Source organism: Oncorhynchus clarkii, chromosome 4, assembly GCF_045791955.1.
Source record: "Oncorhynchus clarkii lewisi isolate Uvic-CL-2024 chromosome 4, UVic_Ocla_1.0, whole genome shotgun sequence".
Taxonomy (NCBI): Eukaryota; Metazoa; Chordata; class Actinopteri; order Salmoniformes; family Salmonidae; genus Oncorhynchus; species Oncorhynchus clarkii.
The window spans coordinates 21,749,173-21,776,267 of record NC_092150.1 but is presented as its reverse complement, the minus strand read 5'-3'; the positions used below and the strand labels follow the sequence as shown (position 1 = coordinate 21,776,267).

General features: G+C 43.2%; 1 protein-coding gene across 1 annotated transcript in view; it reads right to left on the bottom strand.

Moving 5' to 3' along the window:
• The window catches only part of LOC139406597 (glypican-1-like), a 58,526-nt gene that overhangs the window by 4,389 nt on the left and 27,042 nt on the right, over nucleotides 1-27,095 (bottom strand). Inside the window, exons 2-7 of the mRNA XM_071149360.1 lie at nucleotides 13,286-13,444; nucleotides 7,993-8,387; nucleotides 4,823-4,988; nucleotides 4,440-4,570; nucleotides 4,174-4,314; nucleotides 3,857-3,990 (exon numbers count right to left, since the gene is read on the bottom strand). Coding sequence (XP_071005461.1) covers nucleotides 3,857-3,990; nucleotides 4,174-4,314; nucleotides 4,440-4,570; nucleotides 4,823-4,988; nucleotides 7,993-8,387; nucleotides 13,286-13,444 — 1,126 coding nt within the window. The remainder of the gene's footprint in view (nucleotides 1-3,856; nucleotides 3,991-4,173; nucleotides 4,315-4,439; nucleotides 4,571-4,822; nucleotides 4,989-7,992; nucleotides 8,388-13,285; nucleotides 13,445-27,095) is intronic.

The window sequence follows — 27,095 nt, the reverse complement described above, 5'->3', positions numbered from 1 at the left end:
CTGCAGACTTAATGATGGTGTTGGAGTCGTGCCTGGCCAAGCAATCGTGTGTGAACAGGGAGTACAGGAGGGGACTGAGCACGCTCACCTGACGTTTCTCCAGTGTTGAGGATCAGCATGGCAAATGTGCTGCTACCTACCCTCACCACCTGGGGCAGCCCGTCAGGAAGTCCAGGATCCAGTTGCAGAGGGAGGTGTTTAGTCCCAGGATCCTTAGCTTAGTGATGAGCTTTGAGGACACTATGGTGTTGAACGCTGAGCTGTAGTCAATGAATAGCATTCTCATGTAGGTGTTCCTTTTGTCCAGGTGGGAAAGGGCAGTGTGGGGTGCAATAGAGATTGCATCATCTGTGGATCTGCTTGAGCGGTATGCAAATTGGAGTGGGTCTAGGGTTTCTGGGATAATGGTGTTAATGTGAGCCATTACCAGCCTTTCAAAGCACGCCATGGCTACGGACGTGAGTGCTACGGGTCTGTAGTATTTAGGCGGGTTACCTTAGTGTTCTTTGGCACAGGGACTATGGTGGTCTGCTTGAAACATGTTGATATTACAGACTCAATCAGGGAAATGTTGAAAATGTCAGTGAAGACACCTGCCAGTTTGTCAGCACATGCTTGGGGCACAAATCCTGGTAATCCGTGGCCCAGCGGCCTTGTGAATGTTAACCTGTTTAAAGGTCTTACTCACGTCGGCTACGGAGAACTTGATCAAACAGTCGTCCGGAACAGCTGAGCATAGAAGTGATTTAGCTCGTCTTATAGGCTCGTGCCACCTTTGCAGCTCGCGGCTGTGCTTCCCATTGTAGTCAGTTTGTAGGCCCTGCCACAGCCGACGAGAGTTGGAGCCGGTGTAGTACAATTCAATCTTATTCCTGTATTGGCACTTTGCCTGTTTGATGGTTCGTCGGAGGGCATAGCAGGATTTATTATAAACTTCCGGGTTAGAGTTCTAAGAAAATCTTGTCTGCTAAATTAACTAGTGTAGCCCACAGCCATATGGCATAGCCAGAACAAATCAAATGTAATTTGTCACATACACATGGTTATCAGATGTTAATGCAAGCGTAGCGAAATGCTTGTGCTTCAAATTCCGACAGTGCAGTAATATCTAACAAGTAGTCAAACAAATTCACAACGACTACCTTATACACACAATGTAAGAGGATGGATATGTAAACATTTTTAAAGTGTCATTATTTAAAGTGACTAGTGATACCATTATTAAATCCATTTATTAAAGTGGCTAGAGAATTGAGTCTGTATGTTGGCAGCAGCCTCTCTATGTTACTGATGGCTGTTTAACAGTCTGATGGCCTTGAGATAGAAGCTGTTTTCAGTCTCTCATTCCCAGCTTTGATGCAACGGTACTGATCTCGCCTTCTGGATGATAGTGGGGTTAACAGGCAGTGGCTCGGGTGGTTGCTGTCCTTAATGATCTTTTTGGCCTTCTTGTGACATCAGGAGCTGTAGGTGTCCTGGAGCGTGCTTCTACACCTGCATTGCTTGCTGTTTGGGGTTTTAGGCTGGGTTTCTGTACAGCACTTTGAGATATCAGCTGATGTACGAAGGGCTATATAAATAAATTTGATTTGATTTGATTTGAGGTAGTTTGCCCCCAGGGATAAATTGTGCAGACCCCACTACCTTCTGGAAAGCCTTGCGGTTGAAGAAGGTGCAGTTTCCGTACCAGGCGGTGATACAGCCCGACAGAATGCTCTCGATTTTACATCTGTAGAAGTTTGTGAGGGTTTTAGGTGACAAGCTAAATTTCTTCAGCCTCCTGAGGTTGGAAAGGCGCTGTTGCGTCTTCTTCACCACGCTGTCTGTGTGGGTGAACCATTTCAGTTTGTCCGTGATGTGTACGCTGAGGAACTTAAACTTTCCACTTTCTCTACTACTGTCCCGTCGATGTGGATGGGGGGTGGTCCCTCTACTATTTCCTGAAGTCCACGATAATCTGTTTTGTTGATGTTGAGTGAGAGATTATTTTCCTGACACCACACTCCGAGGGCCCTCACCTCCTCCCTGTAGGCTGTCTTGTCGTTGTTGGTAATCAAGCCTACCACTGTAGTGTCATCTGCAAACTTGATGATTGAGTTGGAGGCATGCATGGCCATGCATTCAAGGGTAAACAGGGAGTACAGGAGAGGGCTGAGAACACACCCAGCGGGGTGGAAATGGATCAGCGGGGTGGAAATGTTGTTTTCTACCTTCTCCACCTGGGGGGCGGCCAGTCAGAAAGTCCAGGACCCAGTTGCACAGGGCGGAGTCGAGACCCAGGGTCTCGAGCTTAATGATGAGTTTGGTGGGTACTATGGTGTTGAATACTGAGCTGTATGTAGTCAATGAACAGCATTCTTGCATAGGTATTCCTCTTGTCCAGACGAGACAGTGTGATGTGATGCAGTGCAGTGTGATGACTAGGATAGGGATTGATTGAATATGTCCATAAACACACCAGCCAGCTGGTCTGCACATGCTCTGTGGATGCGGCAAGGGATGCAGTCTGGGCCGGAAGCCTTGCGAGGGATAACACATTTAAATGTTTTACTCATGTCGGCCATGTGGTCACGTTGAAGGAGAGCCCCGCAGTCTTTGGTAGCGGGCCGTGTCAGTGGTACTGTATTGTCCTCAAAGCGCGCAAATAAGTTATTTTTGTAATCCTTGATTGACTGTAGACGTTGCCACATACGTCTCGTGTTTGAGCCGTTGAATTGTGACTCTACTTTGTCTCTATACTGACGCTTAGCTTGTTTGATTGCCTTGCGACGGGAATAGCTACACTGTTTGTATTCGGTCATGTTTCCAGTCGCCTTGCCATGATTAAATGCGGTGGTTTTGCACGAACGCTGTCATCAATCTACAGTTTCTGGTTAGGTAAGGTTTTAATAGTTACAGTGGGTACAACATCTTCAATGCACTTCCTAATAGGGCATATACGTATAGGGCCTAACATAAGGACAACTCAGAATATGCTATTCTGTTCTTCTAAAATAGAAAGCTTTTTTTTCATATCATGTTTCTTTAGAACTGTCTAAAATAAATAATGGATTTATTGTGATGGTGTAAGCTATATTACATGGATTTATTAGACTTAGACTAAAATGTAGATGTTCCAAAGATCTGCATCAGTGGCTTGCAGGATGTGCGTGGAAGCCAGGAGATGCTAAATGTGTTTATGTTAATTAACAGTCAGTTACCGTGAGACTGGCAGTTATTTGCTTGACAATCACCGGCTGACAAAATGTCATGACCGCCACAGCCCTAGCTACATGCATTACTAATGGTCCCATTGCCTTGGAGTTGCAGTTTTATGACATGGCCTGTCACATATTTCAATATTTCAGCATCACACACACACACGCACATACACTTTTATATCAGCGTCCAATGCTGCTTTAACGCTAACACAAACACGCCCATGAACCCACAAGTACATACAGTTTTTATGACACAGTCATTATTCAGCGTAAACAGTCCTCCATAAATCAAAATGCCCAATCTCAATCCAATAAGGGAGGAGTTGTGGCTCTGCAGAAGGGGAGGTAAACTGCTCAATCATCTATTTAGTTTACAGAGGGTCTTGGGGATTCACTCTAACCAGAGAGAGCGTTGCATGACAAATAGGCAGTGCTGTGTCTATAGCTCTGTGAATGGTTAGCATGTTCATCCTCATTCTAAAGGGCATTTCAGGGTTACCTGAGCAATCCACATCCAACACAGTACAGATGTTCTCAGACATTTGAAGCGGGATAGTATACCATGGGATGGTATGCTACATATTCCTGTTGACAATGTGTCAGTATCAGTCTGTCTATGCTAGACAGCTAAACTACAGGACAGGTGCTCATCATACCTGGCCTTAGTCATGCCATTCCAGCACTTGTCATCACTAGCTGCTCCTGCTGCCACTTTACTACTGCACAGAGCAGCTGGCAGCTGGACCCAGTACTGCTGCATCTCCCGCAGCTTACTGGACACATCAGATATCTAGGAGAGAAATGACAAACTAATCAACACAAAACACGCATGTACACACACACAGAGTGAGTGAGTGAGTGAGTGAGTGAGTGAGTGAGTGAGTGAGAGAGAGAGAGAGAGATATATTCTTGGTCTACTGGGTACATTAGACTCAACAGAGAGGATGTCCTGCAGTTTTAATGACACACACACCTGCATCTCCAGCCGGACCCCTGCGGTGGGGCTGGGTTTGTACTCCATTGCGGTGCTGGCGGGGTTAACTCTCTTCTTTCTCTCCTCAGACCCTGAAATTTGTGTGCCTGCCACCTTGGGGGTCCCACAGGCCTGTAACACCTACCACCAAACACACAGTAAAACACACACCTTTAGACACACACATCTGAGACTCAAACACATGTAAAATAGCATAGAGCGTGGGAGTAAAGGTTTAGTCAGCGTTTGGTGCTGGTTGAACGAACCTTGCTGGTGAAGACCTCTGTGTTCTCCTGCATGTAGAGGATGGCGTCTGAGATACGGAGGGGGATGGAGTAGATGACCGCGTCCACACTGGGGTCAGAACTGAAACTAGATGCCACCTGCAGCATGGTGTCTGGACAAACAGAGACAGGAGACTAACAAGGGGAAAGACTGAGTGTGTGCTTATATTTGCAATGTGTGTGTGTGTGTGTGTGTGTGTGTGTGTGTGTGTGTGTGTGTGTGTGTGTGTGTGTGTGTGTGTGTGTGTGTGTGTGTGTGTGTGTGTGTGTGTGTGTGTGTGTGCGTGCGTGCGTGTTCGCACGTGTGTGTATGTGTGCGTACGTGTCCGTGTCCGTGCAGTCGGGCGGACATGTGTGTCTCTCACCGATGAGGTTCTGCCACTCGGTGTCGAGGTCGGCCTGGTTGGCGAGGCATCCCTTCATGACGTTTCTGCAGTAGTTGGCACATGGCTTGACTGAGGCCAGGCCTCGACAGTGAGGACAGTACACCAGCTTCATCATGGCACGGGTACACTCTGGGCTGAGAGGTACCTGGAGGAAAAGACCAATCATCATCATCATCAATGAGCTTTGCATCTTTTCAATTTTGACTTCAACTGTGAGGAGTTATGAGTAACACGGCGAGTTGGAATGGGAAGGTTATGTTTTGTAAAATAACTGCTATTCCGAATTCTATTTTCACTCAGGCATGATGACTGGCACCTGTGTAGAGTAGAGAGTTGTTCCTTGCTACTTCTTAGGTCTCTATATGTATCAAGTCAACTGTGCATAGCTGTGCTCCAGCGATAGGGGCCGTTACACTTGTCAGTGCGAAGACTGATGAAAAGCCCAGTAAAGCTCACTTAGAGACATCTTTCCTCCCCTGATGTACTGACTGGTTCCCTCCAGCACTGCCATTTTGTACATAGGTCTCTGAATGCGTACACCATCTCCAATACAGAGACAGAAGTTCACCCTCATTGCATTTGTGGTTATAATACGAATTATAATCTTGATTATCATGTATTGATTATGATTAAGAGTATTGTGCGATATGGAAGGGCAACACTACCATGCTGCTAACACATGACCGTGGTTAGATAGTGGATAAAGAAGTGGATATGTCGGTCTATGTTGTGTAGATGTTTGTGGTCAGAAGAGTCAGCCATCATTTCCAAAGACAATCACGCATTCAGAGGAAGACCCATGTCATTTTCCCAGATTGCAGTTTCAAATTTAGCTCCTTAATGTGGATGTCTAGAGTTTGACACCATTAAGAACTTTACAAGCAAACTGATCAGATAACAAGATTAAAGAGGCATCATTACAACCGGTCCTTGTATTGCCAGACTTCACAGGGACACATCAACAGGGTTTAATGTAAACAGACAGCCGGCTTCCTAGCACGTCCGACAGTCACCGATTGATTGATTGTGACATCCCAGTGTGAGATCTCCTACAGTGTGACATAACAGGAGGGGGAGTGGAGCAGAGCAGAGGCCAGTTATTGGTGGCTGCTAAATTAAGATCAATGATGGGACAGATGCCCACTGTTACAGCAGCCACCATCACTGGCAGTAATGACAATAATCAACCATAGCTCAAAGGAATTCTTCCATCTGCATGCTCTCTCCCTCTCTCTCTCTCTCTCTCTCTCTCTCAGATTCTCTCTTTCTCTCCCAGATTCTCTCTCTCTCTCTCTCTCTCTCTCAGATTCTCTCTCTCAGATTCTCTCTCTCAGATTCTCTCTCTCAGATTCTCTCTCTCAGATCCTTTCACTCAGATCCTCTCACTTTACTCAAACTCTCTCTCTCATACACTCACGTTCATGGATCTCTCTATACCTCCTCCTCTATATCTCCCTCTCCCTGTGTTCTATTTAAAGGTGGTAAAGCTTGTGGTATCATGTACTGGAAACCCAGTCTGTATTTAAATGGGCCAGACTCTGGCCTCTTTTTGCCAACATAAAGAGTGGTTTGAAATGGTGGTTATTTTTAGCAAGAAGGGAGTGGCTATTGGCCTCTGTGGTGTTTGTGTAAACAGCTTGTGTATGTTCGATATGTAACGCACAAATACACATCAATCCACTTTTAAAAAAGCACAACAGATTACACATTAGACATGACATTACAGACTTAAAGTACTTTCATAGTAATGTAACATTCACATGAACTTAAAACCTTAATGTTTTTCAAAGGCTCCTTCCTCTCTCCAAGAGTGTGCCAGGAATCACCTTTTGAAACTCTTTATACCACCAAGAGCATCAAAAAAATGGCATACATCCACTGCTGAGACAGAGAAGCGTCCCATTGTTACCCAACTTAAAGCCATGTTTGAAGAGAAAAAGTAGAATGGCCAAGTATTCAGCAAGTAGACAGTGGCTGTAAGAACAGGGACAGGAAGGCCAGACCTCTCTGTAATTCACGTATGATGGGGAACAGATGTTAAGCTAGCCTAGCTACATTATTCATCTGCCCCTCAGACAAATAAAATCATATTTTATTTTTCACATGCTTTGTGAACAACAGGTATAGACTAACAGTGAAATGCTTACTTAGGGGTCCTTTTCCAGCATTGCAGAGTTAACGCTCAAGATTTTTTATTACATTTTTTACAAAATAGTAGTACGAGGAATAAATATGCAGTGAATAACGAATAACAATATGGAATAAAAATAAAATGGCCATATATATGGGGAATAGAAAAGAGGAATGTCCGCAACTTCGGTATGCTCCCATGGTGATTTAATCAGAAAGTTTAAACACAAAGTTTTGATCCGAGTTGGATCTTAGTCATTCTTTTGTCCTGCAGCTGATAAGTTCAATGTGCATATTTATCTCTATTTTCCCCCATTTATATAAGGAGTACCAGTACCGAATCTATGTACAGGGGTACGAGGTAATTGAGGTAGCTGAGATGTAGTCATGTAGCTGAGATGTAGTCATACATAGGTATTCATTTTGTCCTGGTGGGTGAGGGCAGTGTGGAGTGCAATAGAGATTGCCTCCTCTGTGGATGAGTTGGGGCTGTATGCAAATTGGAGTGGGTCCAGAGTGTCTGGGATGATGGTGTTGATGTGAGCCATGACCAGCCTTTCAAAGCATTTCATGGCTATAGAAGGGAGTGCTACAGGCAATGCACAGCAGCCTTTTACACACCCTTACTGAGACACGCCCCTACTGAGACACGCCCCTACTGAGACACGCCCCTACTGAGACAAGCCCCTAGTGTGCTTTATCTATCCACAGTATTCATATGTTTTCACCAGGGTAGCCAAGGTTAAACATTGCCTGTGGGTGAAAATTACATAGTCTCATCCAGGGACTTTACTTTTTTGTGACACATTTACACAAGACACTACCTCGTAAAAATCCCAATTTGAACTGGTTGAGAGGGTTTCAGTGTGTGATGTAGGATGTGAGTAATGTGTGTGTATGGTGGTTAATGGTTAACAGTGTGGCAGATGTGAGGTGGTAATCTCAGGTATAAAAAGCACAGCCATGTGTATCAGAGGCAACAGCACGTGAAACAGCACAGGTCTCTACAACAACAGTACCTGGGAGACTTTGCGGACCACCTCTCCACTGACGGTCAGGCCCTGGACAAATGACCGTGCCGCCACCAAGGCCCGAGTGACCTTGGACTTGAGGTCGCGGGGAACATCCCCAAAGGGCCGCAGGGTCTCCGTCTGCTTGGCCACACACTCCAGGTAGTCATCAGTGAGAGTGTACTGTGGGAGGGCGGAGACCTTGAACAGACGCTCCAGCAGCCGTGCCCAGAAGTCGTTGAGCGTCTCCTCCAGGTTGACAGCAGAGCCGCGGTAGTAACGACGCAGGTCAGTGTACAGGTCCTGGAACACAGGGGCGTTCTTGGAGTAGAGGGAGCTCAGTTTGGCCAGGAAGGACTCCTGGAGGGAGCGCTCTGAGCTATTCAGGAGGTCTGTGAAGTATGCTGAGGAGAGAGGAGAGAGGGACGAGGAGTCAAATACTGGACTAGTCAGTTGTATTTATAGGACAGGAGCAGCACCTATCAATGCCTTTGCCAGACCACAAACAGGGCCTAGGGAGCGTAGAGTGAGCTACATTTATTTTCTTGAGGAACTTGAAGCAACCGACCAATCAAACACGTAAGAGATTATGAAAGAGACAGGCCTCCAAAGCTCTTTGGTCTAGTCTACAAAAGGGTGATCAGGCTCATTCACACGCATGGTCACCTGCGCCTGGCTGGAGATGCAGGTGTGTGTGTCATTAAAACTGCAGGACATCCTCTCTGTTGAGTCTAATGTGACCAGTAGACCAAGACCAAAAATCAATCTCTCCCTCTCTGACACACACACACACACACACCTGGTTGGCCTCCAGCTTCCAGCCATAACAACATTAGCTCCATCACCACCTGTCTGTCAAGAGAAATAGCACTTACTGGCCTTCGGCACCTGTCAGGTCTACTGTACAGTATATTAGAGATTCAAAGCACTACCCACTGGGCACGCACTGGTTGAATCAACGTTGTTTCCACATCATTTCAATTAAATTACATTGAAGCAACATGCAATAGACATTGAATTGATGTCTGTGCCCAGAGGGTAAGGTCTTGGTGCTACGTAAAACATTGAAATAAATGGGAGCGTGGAAATGAGCAGATTGATTTGGCCCATCATTATGACCAGGGCATAAGAGACATAATATATAGTATATATGCACAGTATCAGTCAAACGTTTGGACACACCTACTCAGTCAAAGATTCTTCTTTATTTTTACTATTTTCTACATTGTAGAATAATAGTGAAGACATCAAAACTATGAAATAACACATATGGAATCATGTAGTAAAGTGTTAAACACATTTTAGATTCTTTAAAGTAGCCTCCCTTTGCCTTGAATGACAGCTTTGCACACTCTTGGCATTCTCTCAACCAGCTTCATGAGGTAGTCACCTGGAATGCATTTCAATTAACAGGTGTGCCTTGTTAAAAGTTAATTTGTGGAATTTCTTTCCTTCTTAATGGGTTTGAGCCAATCAGTTGTGTTGTGACAAGGTATGGGTGGCATACAGAAGATATCCCTATTTGGTAAAACCCCAAGTCCATATTATGGCAAGAGCAGCTCAAATAAGCAAAGAGAATCAACATTCCATCATTACTTTAAGACATGAAGGTCAGTCAATACAGAAAATGTCAAGAACTTTGAAAGTTTCTTCAAGTGCAGTCGCAAAAACCATCAAGTGCTATGATGAAACTTGCTCTCATGAGGACTGCCCCAGGAAAGGAAGACCCAGAGTTACCTCTGCTGCAGAGGATACGTTCATTGGAGTTACCAGCCTCAGGGATTGCAGCCCAAATACATGCTTCACAGTGTTCAAGTAAAAGACACATCTCAACATCAACTGTTCAGAGGAGACTACGTGAATCAGGCATTCATGCTTGAATTGCTGCAAAAAAAACACTACTAAAGGACACCAATATGAAGAAGAGACTTGCTTGGGCCAAGAAAGAAGAGCAATGGACATTAGGCCGGTGGAAATCTGTCCTTTGGTCTGATGAGTCCAAATTTGAGGTTTTGTTTCAAACCGCCGTGTCTTTGTGAGACGCAGAGTAGGTGAACGGATGATCTCCGCATGTGTGGTTCCCACTGTGAAGCATGGAGGAGGAGGAGGTGTGATGGTGTGGTTTGCTGGTGACATTGTCTTTGATTTATTAAGAGTTTAACCAGCAAGGCTACCATCGCATTCTGCAGCGATACGCCATCCCATCTGGTTTGCGCTTAGTGGGACTATCATTTGTTTTTCAACAGGACAATGACCCAACACACCTTCAGGCTGTGTAAGGGCTATTTGAACAAGAATGAGATTTATGGAGTGCTGCATCAGATGGCTTGACCTCCACAATCACCAGACCTCAACCCAATTGAGATGGTTTGGGATGATTTGGACTGCAGAGTGAAGGAAAAGCAACCAACAATATGTGTGAACTCCTTCAAGTCTATTGGAAAAGCATTCCAGGTGAAGCTGGCAAATGAATGGTGGCTGCTGGTGAAACTGGTTGAGAGAATGCCAAGAGTGTGCAAAGCTGTCACCAAGGCAAAGGGTGGCTACTTTGAAGAATCTCAAATATAAAATATATTTTGATTTGTTTAACACTTTCTTGGTTACTACATGATTCCATATTTGTTATTTCATTGTTTTGATGTCTTCATTATTATTCTACAATGTAGAAAATAGTCCAAATAAAGAAAAACCCTTGAATGAGTAGGTGTCCAAACTTTTGACTGGTACTGTATATTTTAGGAACTCAGTTACTCAACTTACTGTTGAGAGTTAGAATAGTATAGCATCAGCAGTTTTTCTCTTGTTATGGTGATCACTGACAGTCAATCAATTAGCCCATGTCAGCTACCATTTTTTAGATAGGTACATTTATCTAGCCAGCTATCTTGTAGTAACTTGTAGTAATCGTGGTAGTAATCATGGTCGAATATCGACCGGGCACAAAGTTCACTTGCCCAGGGGCCCTGACCTCCAGGGGGCACCCATTGATTTTGTTTGTCACTCTTACTCAGATATCATATAAACTTGGCATAAGTCAGGGCAAAATGTGTAGAATTGCAGGAAATTTGCTTGAGAACGGCAAAAGTGTCTCTCCACCCCATGGCATAATATGTAGAATAGCAGCAAACTTGTTTTAAAACTGCAACATTTTCTCTGAGCCCCATGACAAAATGGGTAGAATTGCAGGAAATGTACTCAAAAAATGTTTCCTCTCCGCCTTCAAAAGGGGGGCCACTAAAATGTTTTGCCAGCAAGGTTTTGCTTGAGGCCTCCAAAAGACTAGGGCCCTGATTGTGACATACAAGGAGGAGTGCTCTAGCTTTCCTGACAAATGAGCTATAGACACTGTGAGAACCTGTGAATTTATCTGTAGAACTGTAGAGCACTTTTTCAGCTGCAGTTCAGTTCACAGCACTGTGCGGGTACACTCTTAGAAAAAAGTGTTCCAGAAGGGTTAGGAGAACCCTTTTTTGTTCCAGGTAGAACCCTTTTAGGTTTCATGTAGAACCCTCTGTGGAAAGGGTTCTACATGGAAACCAGAGGGGTTCTACCCGGAACCAAAAAAGGGTTCTACCCGGGAAAAAAAGGGTTCTACCTGGAACCAAAAACGGTTCTTTGGCTGTCCCCATAGGAAAACCATTTGAAGAACCCTTCTTGGTTCCAGGTAGAACTATTTTGGTTCCCTTTAAGGTTCTAGATAGCACCTTTTTTCAAAGAGTGTATAGTGAGAGGAGAAGAGAAAAACAAAACCACAAAATCAACAAGGGACAATGTCATTGCCCCATATACCTCCTTATTGAGCCTTGTAATAAAGCAGCATATATTGAGAGTTACAGTGTCAGTGAGAAATGTAATACATCTCTGTATCCTCCCATTCTGCTGACACACTAACTGGGCTGCTGCTGCTGCCTGATGCTGGAGCTGACCCCCATAGAAAGAGGGTTAAGATGGGCAGACTGCCTCTGACTCTCCCTCTAATCTGAGGTTTGCATGCTGGAGGAGAGGGGAGGGCCTGGGTGGGGCCTGGGAGTGCTGCTGCTGCTGTGGAGAAGCAATAAAAACCTTAATTTAGTTGAGCGAGTCCAGGGCCCACGCCCGACAACCCTGAACACAACCAGATGGAGATGTAGCGCTTACCGGCACTGCTCTCCGCGTCCTTCGGTTCCTTCTGTTTCTACTGCTCCTACTGCTACTACTCCTGTACTCTACTGCTGATCCGACACAGCTGCAGTCATATCAAATGGGCTTGAAACATCACCTGCACACTTCAATTTCCTCCTCTCTCTACCGCTGCTTCATGTAGTTATAGCTCTCCTGCTCATTCCTCTTTGATGCATTGCTTCATCCTCATCAACATTTGACTTTCCGCTGTCTCTGTGGTTGTGGGTTTTGGGGTGAGGGAGCTGTACTGTATGCAGGTGGACTAGCTCTATACTGTTCTGCCAGCCCAGCCCCTGTGTGTGTGATAGTGTCCTTGTTGTTGTGTGGCCCAAACCTTCCTCCTGTTGCTAGGCTAACTCTGCCACATCAGTCACACTTCTTTCATCTTGCTCCGTAAATCAGAGCAACCCAGCAGTCCAGAAAGTGCAGAAAGCAGGAGAAAAGGGAACTGGAACTCCCCATCTGACACACACTGCCTGACTCATACCACCATACCCTCTCCTCTTTCCTTATTTTTTAAATTCTTTCAAATGTCCATTAGCATTGCCTGTGGCAGTGGATTGGAGGAGGAGAGACGGAGGGAGGGCTCCCTGCACCCCCCATCCCCACCAACCTGTCAGACGGTGTCTGCTAGGTTCCATGACTCATTACCACAACCAATCATAACTCACTTTCCCAGCCACCCACAATCTCCTCTCTGTCTCTGTGTCTACTGCTCTCTGTCTATGCCACTCTGATGACAGCTAGGGCCCATCAAAGCAGGAAATATGACTCCATGCCATCATCTCCAGTTCCTGTTCTAATCTTATGTTAATCAGATGGATGGAGGTCCAGATTACCCTGTGGGGGATTTATTTCCCTAAGCAAACAACTGTGTTTCAGGCGTTATCAGCTGCTGTCATCGGGGCACCATATCCTTTGTGCCACATTGGTCAGGACTATATTGATTAGTTTATAAATAGAGTTTATCAGTGATGTGTTAAAGATTGCAGTCTTTAAAATTCTCAGAACAAGTCAAGGACATCATCAAGGGCATCCAGTTCTTGAACTCAAAGATCGCACGCAAATAAGTGTGTGTGTGCGAGCGTGTTTGTATTGTCAGTATAGAGGAGTGTATGCGTTCTGGGAGGCTGCTACTCACTGTCGAAGCTCCTGTACTGTGCATTGAGAGAGGCCTGTAGCGAGCGTCCAGCCTCTCTGACCAGGCCCTCAAACTCCCTGCGACTCAGGTTGGACAGGGTCTCCTCCATGGCACTGGTACAGCAGGTATACCCCTGGGGACAGATCCGAAGGTGCTCACCTACACAGACGCAAGACAGAGGAGAGGACATGTTTAGGGTTTTATCCACAGTACATACAAACTATATTTCCATACATGTATTTTGTTCTGTCTGTATTTTATTCATAGAGCAAAACAGCACAACTGTGATGGGCATTGTATCTGATAAACTGAAAATGGTCCATAATGGATTGCTATTGGTCTCTGTAACTTGTGGAGTAATCAATCTCTTAAGGATCTAAAAATAGCTGCGCAGGCTCCTCTGCTTCCCTAAAACCCACAGTAAAAAGAAAGAGAGAGGATGATATCTCATTGTTACCACCAATTCATTACACTGACCTACATGCCATCACATGGCTTCAGGCCATCAGGACCCCAGAGGTGGAGGAGGCTATGGTTATCACATATCACCTCTCCCCCTCTCTCTGACTGTCTCTGAGCAACACATCAGACCAGTGTCTGTCAGACTACAGCCAGAGAGGAGCTTAATCAGAGAGAATAGAGATGAGCTCAGTCATAGAACAGAGATATTGATTATGTTAAAGGACACAGTGGGATCAACTCAAAGAGCATGGAGGTGCACAGCTGAAAACTACACTGGAGAACGGGCCATTCCAAAAACTCAGCCAGATGACATATACAGGTAACTGCCAAAAACACTTGTGTAAATGAGGGATACAAAGTGTATTGAAAGCAGATTCTTCCACAAATATATGGTTTCTGAGTTAATTAAGCAATTAACATCCCACCATGCTTAGGGTCATGTATAAAAATGCTGGGCAGGCCATTATTTTGCCCATTATTTTGGTTACCATGGCTATGCCCCATGACATGACAATGCCCCCATCCACAGGGCACGAGTGATCATTGAATGGTTTGATAAGCATGAAAACAATGTAATGTCATAGCCATTTGCCATAGCCGTCTCAGTCACCAGATCCCTGCCGAATTGAACACTTATGGGAGATTCTGGTGGTGTTCTCCACCACCATCAACAAAACACCAAATCATGGAATTTCTAGTGAAAGAATGGTGTTGCATCCCTCCAATAGAGTTCCAGACACTTGTAAAAATCTACCAGATGGGCTAAATGCAGGTAGCCTAGTGGTTAGAGCGTTGGGCTAGTAACCGAAAGGATGCTGGATCGAATCCCTGAGCTGACAAGGTAAAAATCGTTCTGCCCCTGAGTGAGGCAGTTAACCCACTGTTCCCCTGGTGCTGAAGATGTGGATGTTGATTGTGGCAGCCCCCCTGCACCTCTCTGATTCAGAGGGGTTGGGTTAAATACAGTAGCCACATTTCAGTTGAATGCTTTCAGTGGTACGACTGACTAGGCGTCTGTCTCCCTTATGCTCATCATGCCAGAAACCCTAGCAGATCCACAGATGACGCAATCTCAATTGTACTCCACACTGCCCTTTCCCACTTGGACAAAAGGAACACCTAAGTGAGAATGCTATTCAATGACTACAGTTCACTGCTCAACACCATAGCACCCACAAAGCTCATCAATGTACCCTGAGACTGACCACCTAACTCTGCAACTGGATCCTGGACTTCCTGACGGGCCGCCCCTAGGTGGTGAGGGTAGGGAACAACACATCTGCCACACTGATCCTCAACACGGGGGGGCACTCAGGGGTGTGTGCTTAGTCCCGTCCTGTACTCTCTGTTCACCCACGACTGCATGGCAAGCACGACTCCAACACCATCATCATTAAGTTTGCTGATGACACAACAGTGGTAGGCCTGATCACCGACAACGATGAGACATCCTATACGGAGGAGGTCAGAGACCTGGCAGTGTGGTGCCAGAACAACAACCTCTCCCTCAACGTGACCAAGACAAAGGAGATGATCGTGGTCTACAGGACAAGGAGGGCCGAACACGCCCCCATTCACATCGACGAGGCTGTAGTGGAGCATGTTGAGAGTTTCAAGTTCCTTGGTATCCACATCACTAACAAACTATCATGGTACAAACACACCAAGAAAGTCGTGAAGAGGACACGACAAAGCCTTTTCCCCTTAGGAGACTGAAAAGAAAGGCATGGGTCCCCAGATCCTCAAAAGGTTTTACAGCTGCACCATCGAGAGAATCCCAATAGGTTGCATCACTGGCTGGTATGGCATCAGACCAAGGGTAGTGCGTACAACCCAGTACATCACTGGGGCCAACCAGGACCTATTTACTAGACAGTGTCAGAGGAAGGCCCAAAAAATTGTCAAAGAACCCAGTCACCCAAGTCATAGACTGTTCTCTCTGCTACCACACGGCAAGCGGTACCAGACCGCCAAGTTTAGGTCCAAAAAGCTCCTTAACATTGTTGGTTAAGGACTTGTAAGTAATTTAAAGGTAAAATCTACACCTGTTGTATTCGGCGCATGTGACAAATACATTTGATTTGATACCTGCATATACAGTACTGTGCCTTCAGAAAGTATTCACACCACTTGACTTTTTCCTCACTTTGTTGTGTTACAGCCTGAAACTTTCAACTTGATTAAATTGAGATTTGTTTGGTCACTGGCCTACACACAATAACCCATAATGTCAGCATTTTTATAAATTAATAAAACATTCAACGCTGAAATGACTTGAGTATTCAACCCCTTTGTTATGGCAAGCCTAAATGAGTTCAGGAATAAAAAGGTGCTTTAACAAGTCACATAATACATAGACTCACTCGTTGTGCAATAAATCAAATCAAATCAAAGAACCAGAAAAAGAACCACTCGTTGTGCAATAAATCAAATCAAATCAAATAGTGTTTAGCATGATTTTTAAATGACTACCTCATCACTATACCCCACACATAACATTATCTGTAAGGTCCATCAGAGCAGTGAATTTCAAACACAGATTCAACCACAAAGACCAGGAGAGGTTGTCCAATGCTTCGCAAAGAAGGGCACCGATTTGTAGATGGATAAAACATCTAAAAAAGCAGACAATGAATATCCCTTTGTGCATGGTGAAGTTATTAATTACACTTTGGATGGTGTACCAATACACCCTGTCACTACAAAAATAGAGCAGTCTTTACTAACTCAGCTGTCGGAGAGGAAGGAAACCGCTCAGGAATTTCACCATGAGGCCAATGGTGACTTTAAAACAATTACAGAGTTTAATAGCTGCGATAGGAGAAAAGTAAGGATGGATTAACAACATTGTAGTTACTTCCCAATACTAACCTAGTTGACAGAGGGAAAAGAAGGAATAATAAAAATATTCCAAAAGATGCATCCTGTCTGCAACAAGGCACAAAAGTAATACTGCAAAATATGTGGCAAAGCAATTTACTTTTTGTCCTGAATACAAAGTATTATGTTTGGAGCAAATCCAATACAACACATTACTGAGTACCACTCTACATATTTTCATGCATATGGTGGCTGCATCATGTTACGGGTATGGTTGTAATCGTTAAGGCATGGGGAGTTTTTCAGGATAAAACATTTATGGAATGGTGCTAAGTACAGGCAAAATCCTAGGAAAACATGGTTCAATCTGCTTTGCACTAGACACTGGGAGATGAATTCACCTTCCAGCAGGACAATAACCTGAAACACAAGACCAAATCTACACAGGAGTTGCTTACCAAGAAGTCAGTGAATATTACTGAGTGACCAGGTTACATTTGTGACTTAAATCTGCTTGAAAATCTATGGCAAAACTTGAAAATTGTTGTCTAGCAATCATTAACAACCAATTTGGCAGAGCTTGAAGAATTTTGAAAAGAATAATGGGCAAATATTGTTTAATCCAACTGTAAGACTCACAGCTGTAATTGCTACCAAAGGTGATTCTAACATGTATTGTCTCAGGGGTGGGAATACTTCTGTAAAATGAGATATTCTGTATTTCCTTTTCAATACATTAGCAAACATTTCTAAAAACATGTTTTCACTTTGTCATTATGGGGTATTGTGTGTAGATGGGTGAGGAAAAAATTCTGTAACACAACAAAATGTGGAATAAGTCAAGGGGTGTGAAAACTTTCTGAAGCGACTGTAAAAGACATCCCAGCTAGCACATAACGTTCTGAGAACCATGTGTTTCTTAGAGCTTGATGAGAGCGTGGTTGTCCTATGGTTATTTTGCATACAACCTTCCCACAACTTTCTGGGAATGGTGCAGGAAAGTGTGCTGGCTTTGGAACATTCTCAGCACATTAAAGGAACTTCACAAAAAAAAAATCTTGGTATTTCAATACTTTAACATAATGTTTCCTAAAAGTTCAAACATGGTTATACTTCATTTCAATTTTGGTAATGTTCTAGGAGTGTTCTCCAACTGGTTTGACTTTGGGAATGTTCTCAAATAGTTCAGAGGACATTCAGAAACAACGTTCTTCTGTGGGAATTTCAGTATTTCAGCGTAACATTTCCTACAGATTTCTTCATGGTTCTATTTTAAGTAATGTTCTCAAATTGTCCCAAGAACGTTAAGAAAACTTTCCATAAAAACCACAAGAAAACTTTAGTAACATTCAGAGAATGTTCTAAGAATGTTATTTAAAAAGATATACATTCTATTCTCAGCATCAACAAAACGTTCTCTATCCTCTATCTTGTTAAGTCCGGAAAGTAAGTCGCTCTGGATAAGAGGGTCTGCTAAATTACATTTAAACATTTTTTAAAGTCTGTTCAGGTGTGTCGGCCGCGCCCACTAATTGGCCACATCTTATTTTAATCAGAGTGATTGTTTCCTTTGAAATGCGTTCTGTTTGAATAGACCTAAATGAACAGCTTTGTATGGGTAAAAAAATCAACATGCCATGCTAGCTCCATCCTGGTGATGCAGTGGACTTATTCCATGGATAGAAAACAGAAGAGCATAGGTTTTAATCTCACTGACTCCGTGCCACAATAAAAAAGAAATGTGTTTGCATGACTAATGCCTAAGCAATTACATTTCCATGTGTCCTATCTGTGCATGGAGTTCAAACCAGTTAACCCAAACTAAGATTTGACATTTTGCAAACAGGTTCCCTGTTAAAGCCCTTCCCTCGACCTGGCCCTGGATGTCTTTCCAGGGAACTGGAGCAAGAGATGTTATCGCATCCATGCATCTTTTATGACTCCTGACTACAGCAGGTGGGAAAAGTTCAGAGAAGTTTCTATTAACTTATTTATTTCCTCACTTTTATCTTAAAATTCCAGAGAAAGAACATAGATATCTGCCTGCCAGGAAGCTCACTAATTGTGTGGTAGTCAGGCAGTAGTTTGTCTGTTTTCCTTTAGTGTTGTAAACAGCATGTGGTACAGTATTATGACATTGTCATGAGGAGTATTGCAAACCTTTATATCAAATCAAACAACTTTGAGAGGACATGGAAAGGGATGATTGATCCTGATCATGATCATGCTATATAGAGATGAGAAGGTTAGCACTCAATGAACTTGACAGACATTTTTATTGTGCATTTTCCTATTGTGTATAATTTCAAAATCTTTTTAGCTTTATTTAACTAGGCAAGTATAAACTCCTTCCTCCTGAACGTCTCTTTTTTTTACTTTGAAGCAGCGCTTAGCTTTTGAAGCGAGACTTCAAACAGGTTGTGATGAGGTGATTTGATATGCGGAGCAAAGTGTGAACCAGTAAAAACTCAATGGAGGGATTCTATTAGAGATCCTATTGCGTGTCTTACTCGTAGGCCTAGAATATTACAGAGCTGAATTGGCTAAAATCTCATTAAACAGCTCATCTTGTGGCCTGTTCATGAGCATGCGTCCATTTTAGTCAGAGAGCAGGGGGAAGATGTGTGGCATGCATTTCAATTACTGCTGACAGTGAACAACGAAAGACAAGACTGATAATCTGTCATGTGCACCCACATTCATACAAGCCAGGAACACAGGAGACACACGCTTGAGCACCCACACACACCCACATACCTCCCTCCCCAATCCATAGACATGCAAAAACAAACACACAGAATTATAAATAGCAAGTCATCATCAGTATGCAGATAGGATCACATCTCCCATTGGACCAGTAAGACAACAAGGTTCCTGAGACTTAGGCCTACATTATGTAGATCCCTTACAACGGTATATACTTTATGAAACATTTGCCACTCCATATTGAGATCCTCTACAGTATCTACACTCTGTAATATCTGCCTCCCAAGTGGCGCAGCAGTCCAAGGCACTGAATTGCAGCGCTTGAAGTGTCACTACAGCCCTGGGTTCGATGCCAGGCTGTGTCACAGCCTGCCATGACCGTGAGACCCATAAGGCGGTGCACAATTGGCCCAGCATCATCCGGGTTAGGGGAAGGTTTGGCGGGCTGGGATTTCCTTGTCCCATTGTGCTCTAGCGACTCCTTGTGGAGGGCTGGGCACCTGAAAGCTGACCTCGGTCGCCAGCTGTGCGGCTAGCATCCGGGTTAAGCAAGAAGCGTGTCAAGAAGCAGTGCGGCTTGGCAGGGTCGTGTTTCGTAGGACGCATGCTCTCGACCTTTGCCTCTCCCGAGTCTGTACGGGAGTTGCAGCGATGGGGCAAGACTGTAACTACCAATTGGATATCATGAAAAGGGAGTAAAAAGTACAAAATAATATATACATTTTTTATATAAAAAATATCTGTGATGGGCATGATTGAAAATGGGCAGCTACATCCTTGCTATAGTGGCTGGTTGGCTATATCCTATCCATATCCTGTTGGCTGCTTGGTGTTCGTCCCTGCAACTGACAAGACAGACAGACAGACAGACAGACAGACAGACAGACAGACAGACAGAGACAGACAGACAGACAGACAGACAGAGCCTGGTCTGGTCTGTCTCTGGCTGGCTGGCTGTGTGAGGGAGCAGGTGCAGGGAGAAAGTCTAGCCCACTTACAGCGTTTATTCAAGAGGCGGATTACTGCTGAGGGAGATGAAGGGTGTCCAACCTCACTCCCGTGTCACACTAATCGAATCAAAGTCATAGCACTGCCAGCCACAGTCAAAGGCACAACCCACACATTTAATACAGACTAATACATTATGCAAGACTTCCACAGAAAATGTAGCTAGCAAATCTAGATTGGACAGCCGTTGAAAGAAAATGTTGACTTTGACTATTTGTCCATGAACCTGCACTCTCCATCGCATTTATATCTATGACTGTCACTTCTGCAACCAGAAATTAATCTGGACAGACAATTGTGACCAGCCTACACTCTATCTAGAACCTAAAATGGTTCTTTGGCTGTCCACATACAGTAGGATAACCCTTTAAAGAACCCTTTTTGGTTCCAGGTAGAACCCTTTTGGGATCCATGTAGAACCTTTTCCTCAGAGGGTTCTACATGGAACCCAAAGTAGTTTTACCTGGAACCAAAAAGGGTTCTACAAGGAAGCAAAAAGGGTTCTCCTATGGGGACAGCTGAAGAACCCTTTTTTATAAGAGTGTATAAATGTCTTTCTATGCAAAAGAGATTGAAAAGAAAACCATGTCAGATGCTTGGCAGGGGCAATAAAAGGCTTGCAAAGACTATCGTAATGTAACTTTTAAAACTTAATGGAAACTTTGGTTTAAGCAACAAAACCATCCAAAGAGGGATTGCCATTCCACTTTAATATATTTCATTGTTTTTGGTTTAACCACTGATCTGTGGATGGAGAAAAGACATTTCCACCTCAGACATAGAGGTTGTTGTCTCTAGACTGAAGTATGTTTACTACAGTAAAGGAACTTAAAAACATTACAGCGTTGCTTAGTCATGGAAACTGTGTATCTTGCATGAGCCATAAAATTAATGAACTCACAGTGACAAACACATACAGTTGAAGTCTTAAGTGTACATACACCTTAGCCAAATATATTTAAACTCAGTTTTTCACAATTCCTGACATTTAATCCTAGTAAAAATTCCCTGTCTTAGGTCAGTTAGGATCACTACTTAATTTTACAAATGTGAAATGTCAGAATAATAGTAGAGAGAATGATTTACTTCAGCTTTTATTTCTGTCATCACATTCCCAGTGTTTACATACACTGGGAAGTTTACATACACTCAATTAGTGTTTGGTAGCATTGCCTTTAAATTGTTTACATTTTTTCCCATTCCTCCTTGCAAAACAGCTCGAGCTCAGTGAGGTTGGATGGAGAGCATTTGTGAACAGCAGTTTTCAGTTCTTTCCACAGATTCTTGATTGGATTCAGGTCTGGACTTTGACTTGGCCATTCTAACACCTGGATATGTTTATTTTTGAACCATTCCATTGTAGATGTTGCTTTATGTTTTGGATCATTGTCTTGTTGGAAGACAAATCTCCGTCCCAGTCTCAGGTCTTTTGCAGACTCCATCAGGTTTTCTTCCAGAATGGTCCTGTATTTGGCTCCATCCATCTTCCCATCAATTTTAACCATCTTCCCTGTCCCTGCTGAAGAAAAGCAGGCCCAAACCATGATGCTGCCACCACCATGTTTGACAGTGGGGATGGTGTGTTCAGCTGTGTTGCTTTTACGCCAAACATAACGTTTTGCATTGTTGCCAAAAAGTTCAGTTTTGGTTTCATCTGACCAGAGCACCTTCTTCCACATGTTTGGTGTGTCTCCCAGTTGGCTTGTGGCAAACTTTAAACAACACTTTTTATGGATATCTTTAAGAAATGGCTTTCTTCTTGCCACTCTTCCATAAAGGCCAGATTTGTGCAATATACGACTGATTGTTGTCCTATGGACAGAGTCTCCCACCTCAGCTGTAGATCTCTGCAGTTCATCCAGAGTGATCATGGGCCTCTTGGCTGCATCTCTGATCAGTCTTCTCCTTGTATCAGCTGAAAGTTTAGAGGGACGGCCAGGTCTTGGTAGATTTGCAGTGGTCTGATACTCCTTCCATTTCAATATTATCGCTTGCACAGTGCTCCTTGGGATGTTTAAAGCTTGGGAAATCTTTTTGTATCCAAATCTGGCTTTAAACTTCTTCACAACAGTATCTCGGACCTGCCTGGTGTGTTCCTTGTTCTTCATGATGCTCTCTGCGCTTTTAACGGACCTCTGAGACTATCACAGTGCAGGTGCATTTATACGGAGACTTGATTACACACAGGTGGATTGTATTTATCATCATTAGTCATTTAGGTCAACATTGGATCATTCAGAGATCCTCACTGAACTTCTGGAGAGAGTTTGCTGCACTGAAAGTAAAGGGGCTGAATAATTTTGCACGCCCAATTTTTCAGTTTTTGATTTGTTAAAAAAGTTTGAAATATCCAATAAATGTCGTTCCACTTCATGATTGTGTCCCACTTGTTGTTGATTCTTCACAAAAAAATACAGTTTTATATCTTTATGTTTGAAGCCTGAAATGTGGCAAAAGGTCGCAAAGTTCAAGTGGGCCGAATACTTTCGCAAGGCACTGTATGTTATCAATTTATCACTAGCCACTTTATATAATGTTTACATGCCCTACATTACTCATCTCATATGTATATACTGTACGCTATACAATCTACTGCATCTTGCCTCTTGATGTAATGTATCACTAGCCACTTTAAACAATGCCACTTCATATAATGTTTTCATACCCTACATTACTCATCTCATATGTATATACTGTACTCTATAACATCTACTGCATATTGCCTATGCCGTTCGGCCATCACTCATTTATATATATTTATGTACATATTCTTATTAATTCCTTTACACTTGTGTGTATAAGGTTGTTGTTGTGAAATTGTTATGTTATATTACTTGTTAGATATTACTGCATGGTCGGAACTAGAAGCACAAGCATTTCGCTACACTTGCATTAACATCTGCTAACCATGTGTATGTGACAAATACATTTGATTTGATTTGATTCAAATAATGTTAATTAGCCTATCAGAAGCTTCAAAAGCCATGACATCATTTTATGGAATTTTCCAAGCTGTTTAAAGGCACAGTATGTAAACTTCTGACCCGCCGGAATTATGATACAGTGCATTATAAGTGAAATAATCTGTCTGTAAACAATTGTTGGAAAATTGTGTCATGCACAAGGTAGATGTCCGAACCGACTTGCAAAAAATAAAGTTTGTTAACAAGAAATTTATCATGAGATCATTTATTTTGGTATTGTCCATATGTAGCTCGTTTTGGTCACAGGTCCAGGAAAGGCTGAAGAATTGCAACATTTGCGTAGAACTAACGCTGCAGATAGCAATACTTGGTGATTTGAAAAGCCATAGTCAATCAATCAATAATATAATAATTATTTTAGCAAAAATGTTTATTTTTAATTTACAATCTGTAGAAACTATGAGAATAGAAAGGTTCAGTACTTTTGTGAAGCATCACAGCACAGTTGAAAAATATATGTAAAATAGAAATTCAAAATGGACGGTGTTGTGAGATAGATGGGAGGGGTTGAAAGGAGCTGAAGGGTGGGACTAATAACAAGATAACCAATGTAAAACATACAGGATCTGTAAAATGTATATAGGTTCAGATATTTTGTGGAATAGCACAGTTACCAATAGAAATCAAACTGGATGGACATCAGAAATAGAGGAAGGACTAAAAACAAACTAAATATAACTATTGTAAAGTAGATTGTGTCTGTAAAATGTGTATAAGGTGTATAAACTGAAGGTAGAAGCCTAAGTGTTATTGTTTATTAGTTTAATTGGGGGAAGGGTGGTAGGGTTTGCGGGGAATAATAAAGGTATATTCTTAAGAAAGTATGTTTGTCTATATAGGTATGTGTATGTATATATGTGTATATGTATGCATACGTGTATGTACAGTGACTTGCGAAAGTATTCGGCCCCCTTGAACTTTGCGACCTTTTGCCACATTTCAGGCTTCAAACATAAAGATATAAAACTGTATTTTTTTGTGAAGAATCAACAACAAGTGGGACACAATCATGAAGTGGAACGACATTTATTGGATATTTCAAACTTTTTTAACAAATCAAAAACTGACAAATTGGGCGTGCAAAATTATTCAGCCCCCTTAAGTTAATACTTTGTAGCGCCACCTTTTGCTGCGATTACAGCTGTAAGTCACTTGGGGTATGTGTCTATCAGTTTTGCACATCGAGAGACTGATATTTTTTCCCATTCCTCCTTGCAAAACAGCTCGAGCTCAGTGAGGTTGGATGGAGAGCATTTGTGAACAGCAGTTTTCAGTTCTTTCCACAGATTCTCGATTGGATTCAGGTCTGGACTTTGACTTGGCCATTCTAACACCTGGATATGTTTATTTTTGAACCATTCCATTGTAGATTTTGCTTTATGCTTTGGATCATTGTCTTGTTGGAAGGCAAATCTCCGTCCCAGTCTCAGGTCTTTTGCAGACTCCATCAGGTTTTCTTCCAGAATGGTCCTGTATTTGGCTCCATCCATCTTCCCATCAATTTTAACCATCTTCCCTGTCCCTGCTGAAGAAAATCAGGCCCAAACCATGATGCTGCCACCACCATGTTTGACAGTGGGGATGGTGTGTTCAGGGTGATGAGCTGTGTTGCTTTTACGCCAAACATAACGTTTTGCATTGTTGCCAAAAAGTTCAATTTTGGTTTCATCTGACCAGAGCACCTTCTTCCACATGTTTGGTGTGTCTCCCAGGTGGCTTGTGGCAAACTTTAAACAACACTTTTTATGGATATCTTTAAGAAATGGCTTTCTTCTTGCCACTCTTCCATAAAGGCCAGATTTGTGCAATATACGACTGATTGTTGTCCTATGGACAGAGTCTCCCACCTCAGCTGTAGATCTCTGCAGTTCATCCAGAGTGATCATGGGCCTCTTGGCTGCATCTCTGATCAGTCTTCTCCTTGTATGAGCTGAAAGTTTAGAGGGACGGCCAGGTCTTGGTAGATTTGCAGTGGTCTGATACTCCTTCCATTTCAATATTATCGCTTGCACAGTGCTCCTTGGGATGTTTAAAGCTTGGGAAATCTTTTTGTATCCAAATCCGGCTTTAAACTTCTTCACAACAGTATCTCGGACCTGCCTGGTGTGTTCCTTGTTCTTCATGATGCTCTCTGCGCTTTTAACGGACCTCTGAGACTATCACAGTGCAGGTACGGAGACTTGATAACACACAGGTGGATTGTATTTATCATCATTAGTCATTTAGGTCAACATTGGATCATTCAGAGATCCTCACTGAACTTCTGGAGAGAGTTTGCTGCACTGAAAGTAAAGGGGCTGAATAATTTTGCACGCCCAATTTTTCAGTTTTTGATTTGTTAAAAAAGTTTGAAATATCCAATAAATGTTGTTCCACTTCATGATTGTGTCCCACTTGTTGTTGATTCTTCACAAAAAAATACAGTTTTATATCTTTATGTTTGAAGCCTGAAATGTGGCAAAAGGTCGCAAAGTTCAAGGGGGCCGAATACTTTCGCAAGGCACTGTATATTGCCCTCTGTGCACAGTAATGTAAAAGGCATTTACATGACAGCGGATCCAGTTTACAATCCTGCACCTACTATCCATTCAATTAACATTATTCACAAGACCAAAATTGAAACTGTAAAATCCATCTCAGAATAGTGGAGCTAGATCCATATACCCCGTAGCCTGGCTGACTCATGTGGTGCACAGCGAGGGAGATCTGTGACACCGGTCTGGACAGGAGTCTGTTGTTTGTGCAATATTCCTGCTAAAGTTGGCTCGAGCTTTGATTTGTTCTCTCAAACATTTTATTTCCTGGGGGGTTGAGACCTCTCATTGTTTGGATTTGAAAATCCAACAGTTGTATTGGAAGGGGGCGGTGCTCACGGGCTGTGTATGTCTGTCCATGTGGGTGTTTCAGTGAGAAAGACACAAGGAGCAAAAATCTGTAAAAAAAAAAGCACAGCCCCCTTCATTATCAACACTTCGTGCCTACATCAGACTGAAGTCAACATCCAGACAGAAGTCAGGAAGACTTGCAGTTTGGTGTCAGCCAGACTATATAGCCTACACCAGTACATGCATCTCATTCAACAGCCCACACATAGAAATTACATTGGATCTAACACAGCAATAATTATTCAATTTAAAAAACTTAATTTTCCAATCCATCTGATGGAACTCATCTGATATCATTTCAATGAGATTGTTGAGCACGTATCTGGGATGTGGGCCAGTGTTTAAACATGACAACCCCGCTCTCCCTTCCTCCCTCCCTCCCCTCCCCTCCCCTCCACCTAACAGTCACACCACCACTCCAATTACTCCCTGCCTAAAATGTAATATGGGAAGGACATGGGAGTAATTTCTAAACGCTGTATAATTTTACGGGCACCTTGGCTCTGGGAAGGGCCATTCAGTGACGGTGTGTCCATTTTTGGAAAGTGTGATAACACCACCGGGGCGCTGTGTCCGATGGTGGAGAGGAACGTGACAGATGGGGTGCAGAGGAGGTGATGGGGGGGCACCGCTCCTCAACCAGGTGTTGACAGGGTAGACGCTGGGGCCGACTCAGTGAAAGGTCGCCAGACGACCCCAGTCATCTGTATACAGAGAAAGGCTGAGCCATCACCTGACATTAGACACCTCCTCCATCTCTTTTCTCAGCCATGTGCACAGTGCACAGAGACACATAGATGCGTGCACACGCAGACATGCAACCAGACACACACACACACACAGGAGGTTTACACACAACGCCCGTAGGCCAGCACCCAACAGTTAGAGAAGGACAGAGAATGCAAAGCAACTGGTCATGAATTATTTATACGCTACAGCACAGAG